This window comes from Condylostylus longicornis, unplaced genomic scaffold (genome assembly GCF_029603195.1).
Source record: "Condylostylus longicornis isolate FDR11 unplaced genomic scaffold, ASM2960319v2 ptg000034l, whole genome shotgun sequence".
NCBI lineage: Eukaryota > Metazoa > Arthropoda > Insecta > Diptera > Dolichopodidae > Condylostylus > Condylostylus longicornis.
In genome coordinates, this window is record NW_026578003.1 from 3,041,541 (window position 1) to 3,055,080 (window position 13,540).

General features: G+C 21.4%; 1 protein-coding gene across 3 annotated transcripts; it reads right to left on the bottom strand.

The window, feature by feature from the left end:
• Window positions 1-700: 700 nt before the first annotated feature.
• Window positions 701-13,310, bottom strand: LOC129608777 (putative uncharacterized protein DDB_G0277255). Of its 3 annotated transcripts, XM_055520489.1 has the most exons (10): window positions 12,773-13,305; window positions 11,839-12,008; window positions 9,919-10,063; window positions 9,669-9,856; window positions 9,495-9,596; window positions 9,263-9,428; window positions 9,087-9,196; window positions 8,134-9,019; window positions 1,444-1,473; window positions 701-1,284 (listed from the first exon to the last, which is right to left on the bottom strand). In XM_055520489.1, exons 1-10 carry the CDS (start codon window positions 12,891-12,893, stop codon window positions 716-718), a joined length of 2,487 nt encoding a protein of 828 aa, XP_055376464.1. In that variant the 5' UTR covers window positions 12,894-13,305; the 3' UTR covers window positions 701-715. The 3 variants fall into 3 exon arrangements, with proteins under 3 accessions (XP_055376464.1, XP_055376463.1, XP_055376462.1); XM_055520488.1 differs by having other exon boundaries at window positions 701-1,473; window positions 12,773-13,306; XM_055520487.1 differs by lacking the exons at window positions 701-1,284; window positions 1,444-1,473 and having other exon boundaries at window positions 5,381-9,019; window positions 12,773-13,310.
• Between the last annotated feature and the right edge of the window lie 230 nt (window positions 13,311-13,540).

Sequence of the window (13,540 nt, forward strand, 5' to 3'; positions counted from 1 at the left end):
TTATAATTAAAATTCAATTTTCTTATAATATAAAATAAAAACAAAACAATAAAAACAAAAAATAATAATAGACTAAATTATTAATTTTAACAAAATTAATAAATAACTAATAAAAATTAATGAGAAATTTTTACTTAAATAATTATATTATACTAAATATAGAATTAAAAAAAAATATTTATTTGACTATTAAAGAAAATTTTAATTCTAGAATACATAAAAATTATTTAAATATGAATATTTTCAGTTATAATTAACTTAAAATTTACCGACATATTATATTTTACTTATTTTTAAAATTACTCGTAATAATAATTTTCATTTCTTTAAAATTTTAGTTTTTAATATTGAAAAAAAAAAATAAAAATTTTTTACGCATTTTGTAATTTATTTTAGTTTAATTAGCCGAATTTTTGCTTTTTTTTATTAAACTATGATAAAAAAAAATAATTTTGAAAACAAAAATGGCATTCCATAATTTTCAAAAGGTTAATTTCTAATTAAATTTTATGTATTTTAGATTCAATTGAAAACAATTTTATTTAAGAATTAAATTAAAAAAAAAATATATAATAAATTTTTTAAATATAAATATTAACAATTATTTTTTTTTTAATAATTTTATTATTATATAATTTTTTTATCTATTATTATTATTTTTTGTTATAATTTTTTTTTTAATTATAGAAATTAATTTGCTTTTTAATTAAAAATTTTACGTAGATCCACGCCTATAATTTAATTTCAAATTTTTTAATATTGCTTTCATTCCTAAATTTGAATTCGATGGAAAATTTTTTGAAAAACGTCTTTGCAATAAATTAACTGAAGCCTGTGATTTCTCCTCTTCATCTTCAAAAATTACATCATGTTGAGATTGAGATTTATTTGTATCTGGTTCTATTTGTAAATTTTGATTATCCTGAAACCATTTTTCAGAATTATGCAATTCTATATTCTCGTTTTTAATTTGATCAATATCACAATCACTTGTTGTTATTCCTTCTTCTTTGTTACTTAGCTCACATTTTATTTTTATCTTTTCATCTTTATAATTTTCTTCAATAATACCTTCTATTCTAAAATCGTCCAAGTTATTTTTTATTTTTGACGATGTTTTATTTATAGATGATACAGTTGATATTGTTTTTGTAACAATTGATACCTTATCACTAAGAAAAACCTCATCACTATCAGAATCGTCAATAATTACTAAATTATTAACATTATACGAAGAATTTACCCCCGTACTATGACTTTTAAAACCAGTAGCTAAATCTTCTTCTGTATGTTGTTGTAAAATGGTATCATAAGCGGAAGTAGATATATCATAATTATTATTATCCAAAGAAGATTTATTTGATTGTGAAGTGTTATAAGAGGAAGAAGAGCTGATTATCGATTTGTAATTGTATAAATTTTTAGTGCTATTTATCACCTTACCTTCAATTGGTAAAATATTTTGCTGATTTTCTACAAAAATATAAAAACACAGGCATAAAAACCAAAAGTAAAACAAAAAAAAACAAATAAAAAATTCAAATAAAAATGAAAAAAAAAAATAAAAAAACAAATAAAAAATGAAAAAAAAAAAAAATAAATGAAAAAATGAAAATGCAGCAAATTTTTATGAATCAATGGTAGATGTTAAACGAATAAGCGTAAAAAAAAATCATAGATACTTAAAAACAAAACAAAACGCAGATATAAGAATTGAACTATCTAAGTTCGAAATTTATAATTAAATATTGTATAGCATTCAATTTGACTGGAAAATGGATATTATAATTAAAATATTAAATTCAAGTGAGATATTTTCTGACTAACAATGCATATTAGCAAAATTTGCAATTTCTAGATAAATTTTTTTTTCAGAATTTTTTTCAGAATTTAATCATTATTTAAATCATATTTTGAACAATACTACATACATTAATACATACTTGAGATTTTTGTAAAGTATTTTTTTTACATTTAAACCCTATTTATTTGTTTCACCCACCCAATTAATATTATAACACTTACTCTTAATTTAATTAAATTGAAATATAAAGAGTACTACAAATGTTTGGGCTGAACAGACTCTGTTATATATACTTTATATAGGTTACCATTTATAAACTCCAGATAAAGCATTGTTACACAGATTTATTTATCTTTACTTGATTTTAGAATTCCAAATAAATTAAGATTTTCACTTTATCAAATAAAAAAAAAAATTAAATTAAAACTCAAAATAGAATTAAGAAACAAAAATAAAATAAAAGTTAAATAATACTATTTTAAACATACAAACAATATATAAAAAATGAATTAAAAGCCCAAAAATTCTTTCCAATTATTTTAATTAATTGTTTTTATTTTGTTGTTTTCCTAACTAAAAAGATATTCTTATAAATTTATTTTTTTATTGTTTAAAATTATTAAATTATTAAATTTAAATTAATATACATATGTATTTTAATATTTATACACGTTTACATTTTGTATTACATTATTAAACACACGATGCATCAATCGTATGTATCCGAATTATTAAGAAAGGATTTTAAAAAAAAAAGGATATAAACGTGTATAAGCACATATAAAATATTTATAATTTACATATATAGGTATAAACATATAAACAGAAATGAAAATTAAATAAATTCAATTTTTTCAAATGTTAAAAATGAATAATAAATTTAAAGAATTTCTTTTATATAAAAAAATTAGAAAAAAAATACATGTACCTGTATATAATTTATATATATGTTTTATATATATATATATTTGACAATATATATACAATTTCAAATACAAGAATTCAAAATTAATTAAAATTTTTAATCTTATTTTGCAATCATAAATTACAAGGTAAGGTAAAAATTTAAAAATAATTTTAGTAAAGCAGATTAAAAAAAAATATCTTCATATGCAATTATATTTATAATTTCTTTTCGGCAAAAAAAAGTCAAACTTATGGAATATAAAAAAAATTTAATTTTTTTAATAGAATAAAGAAATAAAAATTATTCTTTAATAATGAAGGTAACTTAGTTAAGCCTCGTGAACGAATGCAATTAAAACATTCACCCATACTCTGTTAGTAGTATCACTTCAGGTGATGATAAGTATGTTATTAAAAACAATTTTGTATTTCAATACAGAATTTCGAATTTTGGAATAGGCTTTATTTTGAAAATTACAAGTTTTTAAAAAAAAAAAAAAATACCTATCGCGTCAGTTAATGCAGTTAACAGAACATTGGTGATTGTTTTTTTTTTTATTATTATTAAAATACCTAATTTAAAAAGTTTTATACAATTTTATTTATACAAAAAACTCCACTCAAAACTTCACAACTAACAATTTTCATTTCATCAAGTTTTATTCAAAAAATAGAATACAACTTTTAAAAACTGTTTTATTAAAGGATTTTGTGTCCAAATTTATTAATAATACAAATTTCTTGCTGTTATATTTTCTATTATTACTGATTTAATATGAAATTATTCTCCATGTCTCTGTATTCTGATCTTCCTAATGTTAATTTTAATATAGAAAATAAAGCATGTTTGCATTTAATGAATTATAGTCGAGAATAATTTATTTTTACAAAATTTTTCAAATTAAAGATATGAAATTCACTTTTTGAAATTATCCAAATTAAATTTTTGTATAATAAATAATTTAGAATAAATATTATTTCAATTTTCTTCAATTATGATTTCTATTGATTAAAAATGTTTACAGCAACAAAAAAAATTTGATATTAGAACGATTTATATATATTTATGTATTGCATCCATTATTAATTAGAAAACATTACATGTTTCAAAATAATAAAGGTCAAACTTTTGATGTAAAATGATCAAAATAGACTTATTCACCGTAAGTAAAAAAGTCTTATACCGCATTTTATTTAATTTATTGTACTAATTTCAAAATATTAGACAACAAATTTTCAATGTATTATAGGCCTAACAAAAAAAATTATTTTCTATTAAATTAGTATTAATCCTGCTCATAATGGTTAATAAACATTTTAAGTATATTATGATTTATGTCTATTGAAATTACAATCTCATTTTTAATAATAAGTAGAATTTATATTTAGAAAAAATTACAAGATAAGACAAGATTTTCATGAAAAATTATTTGTAGAAATGTTTGAAATAAAATTTGAAAGTACATTTAATAAAAATTGCATTATAAACATTTATTGTAAAATAAGTGTTTTAATCCCACTAGAAAAAGTGTAATAATTTAATTACTTAAACGTTATAATCGAAGTATGTAGTTAATATAAATGAAATTGTTAAAAAAAGTACAAATATACTTTGTTTTATAAATCCTCTTTAGTTATGGGTCGTATCTCAATCTATGACAAAGTAATGATAACCGACTAGGAGTTTAGACTATAAGTAATTAAAGGAGAAAGTTTTTGTAATTATAAATATAAAAAAAAAGTTGAAATTGCAAATTAAATAATATTGTATTTTTATAAATTTTATTTTATAAACATTATTTGTTAAGAGATTATTTTGCTTTCTAAAAGCTCTTTTGTTGTATATTTTCAATGTTTAATTAAATCAAATATATATACGTATACATATTTATGTATAAGTTGAATAATATATATATGTATATACATAATATTATATATATATATATTACTATATATAACACATATATATATATATAAACTTATCTTTTTTAAACATAACAAGCATTTCTGGATATTTTATTTTAATCATTACAATAAAAATAGAATTTAATAATTTTAATACAAATTAAAAAAGGGGAAAAATAAGATCAAGTATTCATATCGCAAATAACATGAGAACTACTTAATATTAAAAAAAAAAAGTAAAAAAACAAAATTAATATTAATTCTAAATAATATCTTAAAATAATCATATATATATATATATATTATTTTTATATATATATATATATATATATATATATAGAAATAATCCTTATTAACTAGCAACATTAATTTATAAGAATATAGAATTGAAAATGTGTGCATGTATCTAATAGTAGCCATATAAATATTTTTTAATTTAAATTTATCTTATTACATACAACATTTATTTTTGATTTGAATACCACAAATTTATAACATTTTCCATTTATTACTCTAATTTTATGAGAACTATAAATATTTATATAAATATATATATAGATATATGCATGTACATATATGAATTTGTTATTTATATATGTATATACATATATTTTTATAATTATATTTTATTTTAAAAATATTTTATTAAACTAAAAATTTATTAAAAATTGTAGTCCCTGTTTTACTAAAACTGTTATTTTATTGTGCAGACGATAATATAATATTATATCAAATTAACAAGATAATTTAAATAATGAGAGTTGGCATGACTGGAATATTATTAATTTATTAAAATAAATCGTACATGCATTAAATTCTAAATTTTTCATTTTCATTTTAAATCAAAATATTTTTTTTTTAATTTTATTACCAAATTTAAGAGTTATTCCAGTCACAGTAACTAAAAAATTAAAAAGGAAAATTAATGTGAAATATTAAAGACAATTATAAATGATAAGAGCAAAGCTACAAGTTTTTGTTTTTTATTTCTATTAAAAATTTCTTTTTAATATTATATTACAATTAGATCTATGGAATAGAACCTCGTTTGAAGATATTAGTAGTAGAAGTAGTAGCAGATGTGGTACTAGTATTACTGCTATTATTCATACTAGATGAATTTAATCTCATATCGCTTATATCATTTAAACATTTTTTCATGTGACCAAAGTTAAAGGGATTTTCAGATGACTGCTGTGACGGAGTGGATGTTGTCTGAAAAGGTGAAGAAGATAAGGCTTGTACTTGAAGAACGTTTTGATTACACTTTTTCGGTTTATAATCACTTTGGTTTGTAGGATCAAAAAACATTTTTGCGTCAAGCTCATCAATAGAAGGAGATCTTTCTGTTCGTCCTAAACTAGATATTTTACTTTCATTTTCGAAATAATTCCTAAGATTAATAACTGATGGATAATTTATCGTTGAATTCTGTTCTGATTGTATTTCTTCCAAAATTTTATTAGAAATATTTTGAGGTGTTTTGATATTAGATTTTGTTCTTTCATTATTATCCTTTTCAACTTCATTTGCATTATTATCAGATTTATAAATTTTTTTACCTTCATCCGATTCGAATGTAAAAAAACCTATTGAACTTGTATTTATAGGTTTAGCTACAATCGTAGGTGTTTTTATAATTTCATCTTCCAAAGGATTTTCATCAATTAGTTTAAGATGTGAAATAGATGCTGGAGAGGTTCCAATTCCACTGGCAGTCCCATAAGATCCAACAAATGATTGAGGACTTTTACTTATAGGAGATGTACCAAAGCTTAATTGACGATCACATAATGATGAATAAAAATCAACAGATTCAACTGATTTTGCAAGTTGATTACAACTGTTAGATGAACCTCGTTTCATTTTTATATTATTTACATTACCACAATTAACTTGTATTTGATGATCTACGTTTAAAATTTCATTATCATTTTTTAAATCACATTTTTCATTGCAACATTTCTCTTCATCATCATTTTTGTCTGAAACAGATATTTCTTTATTTTCTAAATTTTCTGATTCAGGTTCACATTCAAGATTTTCCGAGAAACTGGTATGTAATAAATTTTTTAACAATACATCTTGATTTTGAGATTTTCCCTCTACTTTATTTAAATTTGTATCAGTAACAGTTACCAAAAGATTTTTGGACGAATTTGATTTTGTAGCTTCTTTTTTTAACAGTAAGCTGTTTTTATTGATTGATTTAATGTCTTCGACAACCACAAAATCATTTAAATAATTATCTGAAACCAAACTTTCATTCGATATTTTGTATATATTACTAGTTTTGCTACTATGTCGAAATAAAGCCCTTTTACTATTTTTACGTGGTTTTTTAAAGTGATTACGAAAACTAGAAAATTTGAAATTTTTACTAAATTCTGGATCTTTTTTTAAATGAAAACTTTGTAGCCATATTTTTAATTTATTTCGTTTTTGGGGATTTTTATCAAAAGGTAGTTTGCCAGCTACACCCCCAGTTGATACTAAGCTTTGTGACGAACAATAAGATTTTGATAGTGTTGGAGCCGAAGGAATAAAAACTGAAGTACTTTTAAGTGAATTAGGTTTAAGAAACAAATCGCCTTCAACGTTAGATGTACTAATTGTACCAATACAAGGTTCATTTTGAATTTTACAAGTTTTTGAATTCTTTTCTGTTGTATTACTTTTATGAATAGAGTTTATATTTTCCAATAAAATTTCGTTTTTTTTAATTTCTTCAACATTTCTAATATTTTCTGCTGTTTCTTTTTTTTTCTCTTTGTTTTGCATTAAGTTAATGTCTTGCTTAAAACTAAAAATGTTGCTATTCGCACTATCACTAATAACATTACTACTACTACTTCTACGACTACATAATTCACTACCATCATCGTTAGTCGTTCTACTGATAATTTTAAAATTGTTACTATTGTTTGATTTATTTTTAAAATTTAATTTACTAAAATTAGAACTGTTTAACAAATAATTATCGTTAGATACTATTGAAGAAGTGAAAATTTTATCTGTGTTTTTTAAATTAGGCAAAATTGAACTTGTACTTGTAAACATTGTTTCAGGACTGGCGTATGAATAATCATTACTTCTTTGAATAGAAGTGGAAGATGGTTCCATATAATTCAAATTTTTTACGTTACTTTCTATTGTTTCATGATTTCTAATATTACTACAATAATTATCGTTACTAATTTTATGTATCATTATACCACTTTCCTCATTGTGAATATTATCTAATGAGCCACTACATTCCGCCATCATCGGTGTAATTGTTATTTGATTTAACGATTCATTTGAATCTTTTTTTAATGAATCATGTTGAATATTAACACATTTTTTACTAATATTATTATCACTTATATTTAATGAATTTAAATCATTATTTTCGTTTAATGCATTTTTATTAATTTTATTATTAAATTTTCTTTTAATGTTTGATGTAACTTGGGAACAATTAAATAATATAACGTCTGCAGAAGAAGTAGAATTATTAGTATTAACTTTAAACTCACCAGATTCCCAATCTTCGCCAATACAAGCCGATGATGAAGCAGCGCTACTTATGCTTATACTACTGCTGCTATTACTGCTACTTTTACTAGTGTTACTACTTGTGCTGTTTGTTCGGGACTCATGTTGCTGTTGGAGATGTTGTTGATTAGAAGAAATAGCCATTGATTTATTGGAGGACGGTTGTTCTAAATATTGTTGCTGCAATTGTTGTTTTGATAACTTTCCAGGATGTTTTAAATTATTTTTACTATTTTGTTGTTGTTGGTGGTGTAAAATTTGTTGCTGCTTTTCATGTAAAGTCTGAGATAACTGACTTTGTTGTTCTTGCTGTGTCCGTTGTTGCTGTTGTTGTTGCTTTTGTGGTGAAATAACAAGGGATGAAGATAATTTTAACGATAAATTTTTATTTTTGACAGAAATTGTACTGTTGTTGCTACTATTTTGTGTTCCTGGTGCTGGTGGCGAACTTGTTATAGAATTTATATTCATTGGTCCTACAGAATTCATATTTCTATTTTGTTGCTGTTTATATTGATTTTGATTTGTTGGGAAAGCATATTGTTCTTGCTGCTGCTGTCGCTGATGTTGTTGTTGTCTAATAGCTAAATTTGTATTATTTATTGAATTACTACTATTGTTATGGTTTTGTTGTTTTAATGGTTCTATAACAGGCTGAATATCCATTTGTGAATGATGACCTGTACTAACATTATCAACGATATAATTGCCCCCACTTAGGGCAGAATTGTTATAAATATTACCACAATGATTATTATGGTCGTAATTACTATGCACAGACGTATTCATAACAAGATTATCTGTTTTATCACCACAAGCATTTACATAACTATTTCGAGACGGAATTGTTTGAAAAACTAACTGCACCTAAAATTTTAATGAAATATGATAGAATATAGTTTTGATTTTGAATTAAAACAAACACTGCAATTACCGAAAAATCTTCAGCAAATGTCTTATTCTCCTTATCCTTATGCGCATCATCAATTTCATTTTTCTTAAATTCGTAAATAATTTTTGTATCATCACCATGACCATGTCGTTCTAAAATTTAAATATTTCACTAATTATAATTTAACTGTGATTATTATTTCTTTTTATATAATTTACCGCCTTCTTCGTCAATGAAATATACATTAAACCAAAGATGAAGCATAGTTTTTTTAGTTACTTTATGAGATAATTCAATTCTAACATCGCCAGTCACTGGTATACATCGATCCGTAATTTCAACATTTGAAGTTTTACGAAAATCTATGGCAAAATTTTGAAGAGTCTAAAAATTCAAAATATTTAACTACATAAATATTTGCTATAACAATAAAATTATCAAAATATATACCTTGACTTTATCAGGGCAAGACGGATCATCTAACGTGCTTAAACTAAGCACTGTACCTTGGCTGGAGCTTAAAGGTGGCGATGAGAATCTAATTTCACAAATCTAATATATTATATATAAAAATAGTGTTAAAATTGTTTTCACATTTCAATAATTATTATAGAAACAAATTACCTGTAATGTTCTTCTTTCATAAGGTTTTCCAGACGTTAATAATTTTGCATAATATTCCACATATCGCCTTTGGGACGGTATCGTAACACCTTTTTTATCTTTTGTACGCTTTTCATCATAATAACTAAGTGCTTCATCTGCAGTTCTTGCAAATCCACATTGCAATAAATAACAACAAATCATAGTGCCTAAGATATATTAAATATTTTTGATTTCATTATAAAAATTTAGTTTTTTATTTTATATTTACCAGTTCGTCCTTTACCCGCCTTACAATGCACAGCCGCCACGTTTCTTTCATCTCCCTTCAACCAGCTATTTATATCATCACAGAATTTTTGCATGAGTTCAATTGTAGGTGGATTATGATCAGCAAATGGAAATACGGCCACCCTCTGAAATAATTGAAAGAAAATTGTAATTTCTTTAATTTTCTTAAATTTTAACTTAAATTAATGTTGAAATGCATTTTTATATAAAGTTATAAAAAAGAAAGCAGGAAAATGAAAAGTCTAATACAAAATGGCTTTTTTTTTGGAAATTTTAAGAGTTTATCAAGGATCATGTTCTAATAATGATAATATATAAGGTTCATAAATTAAAGGCAATTTCTCCTGTTAATATTTCTTGGGAATCCAACAAAATATCATTGATGTATACGTGGGATCTCAAAGGTTTTGTGAATGAAAATTTACCTATTCCATTATAATAGTTACATTGTTTAATACTATTTTAAAATTTTCTTTACTTGTTTAATAAACTAGACACTATTTCAACTGAAACCAACTTTAATAACATTAATACATTTTATAAATTCAAATTCAATATATTTCTATATAAAAACGAGAGTATGATTAAAAATATTTAATAATTTAAGAAGAACATATATTAAAATAAAAGCCCTTGACTTTCAATAAGGATTTAAAAAACAAAAAATGAAACAAAAGAAAAGAAAACTTTATTCAATCATAATAATTTTTATAACTTATTAAATATTAAAATATTCTAATAATAAGAATTAATAAAAATTTTTCTTTAAAATACCAAAATCATTTAACACATTTTTTATTAAAAAAACATAAATAAATACTTTTGACCTCGATTGTTTTATTATCCTGATAAATTTATTTATTTTAGGAACAGTTTGCAAAACATATATATATATATATATATATATATATATATATATATATATATATAAATGTATGGTATTTAGAGTAAAGAAACATTACGCGTGAATTAAATTCTTTTTCTCTTTTTTTTTTTTATTTTATTAATAACTAGTGTTTGCTAGAATGTCTTTTTTTTTAATTGTTATCAGTCCAGTGTCATTGATACTTTAATAATTAGTTATGATAACAACACAATGTTCAAAATTATAGATTTTATTATAAGTAGAACCAGTTTTTTTTTTTTATTTTAATTCAACTATTTTTAAGTTGTAAGATAAAATTAAATGATTTATTTAATATGCTTTAAGGGGATTAGAATGCAATGGAAGCAGATTTTAAAATTTTTCAAAGTATATTCAATATTTTTTTTATATTTATGTATTTTTAGGACTTAAATTTGGTTGTCAAACACAGACTGTTTTTTTTTTCAAATATAGTATCAATATAATTCATTTAATATGAATTTTATATAAAATTATTAATAATGTCCAAAATTAAATCATATTATAAAATTTATTCAAAATATTAAAAAAAGAATTTTACATCTTTTGAACAATGCCATTTTTATAATTCGGGATTTCTTAATGCTTAATTATGCTATTTTATCTCTAAAACTTTTTGACTTATATTTGTGAAATTCTAAAAATTATTTCAAATTTGTATTTTGTACAAATGTTTCACCGAACAATAATTGCTTTATTATCTAGAGAAAAATATTTTAATAGTTATACACGAATAAAATTTTAATTAATTACAGTAATGAACTTCTTAATTCTATAGTTTTTATAGAAATTTACTTTATAAACAAAAAATTATTGTAAATTTAGGCAAATGATTGTTTTATGAAATTGACTTGATAAATTGGTAAAATTTCAAATTTGTATAAAACTCTAATACGTATTTTATTTCTCTTGTCAAGATTTATTTAAATATTGATTATACATGTATATAAATTAGTAATTAATATAATAAATAAATTATTAAATTTCTTTACTTACCCCATGAAATGTACTTATATCATAATTACGCTCCGAACATAAATTATAAATTTTATAATGATCTTTATGATTTTCTTCTAAAAATTTTACAACATCATCTATGTGATTCCTATACCATTTTTCAATATTTGCAGCGGGATATCCCATTGCTATTATATTGTCACATATGTCTAAAAAAAAAAAAAACAAAAATTAAGACAAAAGATTAGTTTATTTTCTATTATTGGATAAAATAATGTATTTAAAAATTATATATTTTATATTATTAATAATATAATATATTTTAATTGATTCTTTTATAGTTATTTATTATTAACTAAATATAAATAATGAAACATGATAAATTCTCATATAATATATAAATCAAAAACCAGCAAAAACTAAAATTAAAATTTAAAATTAATAATAACTACATTAAAAGTAAATATTAGTGAAGATATTTTATTGCTATAAATATTTTATTATTGATATAACAAATATAGTTATTTTATTGAACTTAATTTGTTTTCATTTTACATATAGCAAAAAATAGAAGTAGCCAATTTGACGACAATTTTGTTTACTTTAGTTTGTGATAACAATTTATTTAAATACAAGTTTATTATTTGAGATTAATATTAATTTCTACTATCATAATTTTGTACTATTTTTTGTAATATAATTCTTAAGTTGAATATTCTATATTTAATATTTTAAGTTAAAAATATTTTTTATAAAAATTTGCAAATTATGCAAATATTATAAATTTTTTTCGGTTTTTTGAACATTTTATTGGCTAATGCCATGGTATTTTAAAAAATCAAAATTAATAAAAAATATTCTTGCAACTATACATAAAATTTTTAATTATTTGAATATTTTTTAAGTGTATTTATTTATTTAGATAAATAAATACTACTGTCATTATAAATTTTTTTTTTTTTGTTTTACTTACATGACAAATCTAAATCATAACCATTCGCAACATATCGTTTTCTTTGTTTACTGACAACATTTCTAATAACATTTGTAATTGTATTTGCCATTTTTGATGGACTTTTTTCTGTTGTACACATAAATATTGAACGAAAAATTTTACAAGTACTTGTATTATTAAAGCAATTTAAAGCTTTTAATTTATTATTTCTTTCTATTTCACGTGATGATGTTAATGACGGTGATGACGACGGTGATCTTGATAAAACTGTTGATGCTGAAGAAGATGATGATAATGATGATGATGTTGTTGTTGTTGTTGTTGTAGATGATGGAAACGATGATGATGTTTTTATTGTTGGTAATTTTATTAATTTCAATACTTTACAACTATTACTATTATTACTATTAATATTATTATTTTTATTATTATAATTACTGTTGTTATTATTATTATTATTTTTATTATTATAATTAATGTTATTATTATTTTTATTAATATTTTTCTTAAAACTATAATTATTATTGTTGTTATTACTGTTATTATTGTTATTATTATTATTATTATTATTATTAATAATAATTTTATTATTAATTATATTATTATATTTCTTGTTAAAGTTGTTAATACAAGTAATTTTGATTTCTTCTTTTTTAAGTGTACACATAAAGAATTATTTTATTTGATTAATTTTTATGCCCAGTGTTCTTTAATTTGTTTTTTTTTTTTAAGATTTTAAGATATTTATTCAATCTTTATTTATAATATTTTGTTTTCTTTATACAT

Bases quoted from the DNA above. Each gene is read 5' to 3' on its own strand.
- LOC129608777 (XM_055520487.1), bottom strand. From the start codon at position 12,893: ATGTGTACAACAGAAAAAAGTCCATCAAAAATGGCAAATACAATTACA. The intron at 10,064-11,838 runs GTAAGTAAAGAA...CAATTATTTCAG, and splicing joins ATATAAGTACATTTCATGGG to AGGGTGGCCGTATTTCCATT. The intron at 9,857-9,918 runs GTAAATATAAAA...AATATATCTTAG, and splicing joins GGCGGGTAAAGGACGAACTG to GCACTATGATTTGTTGTTAT.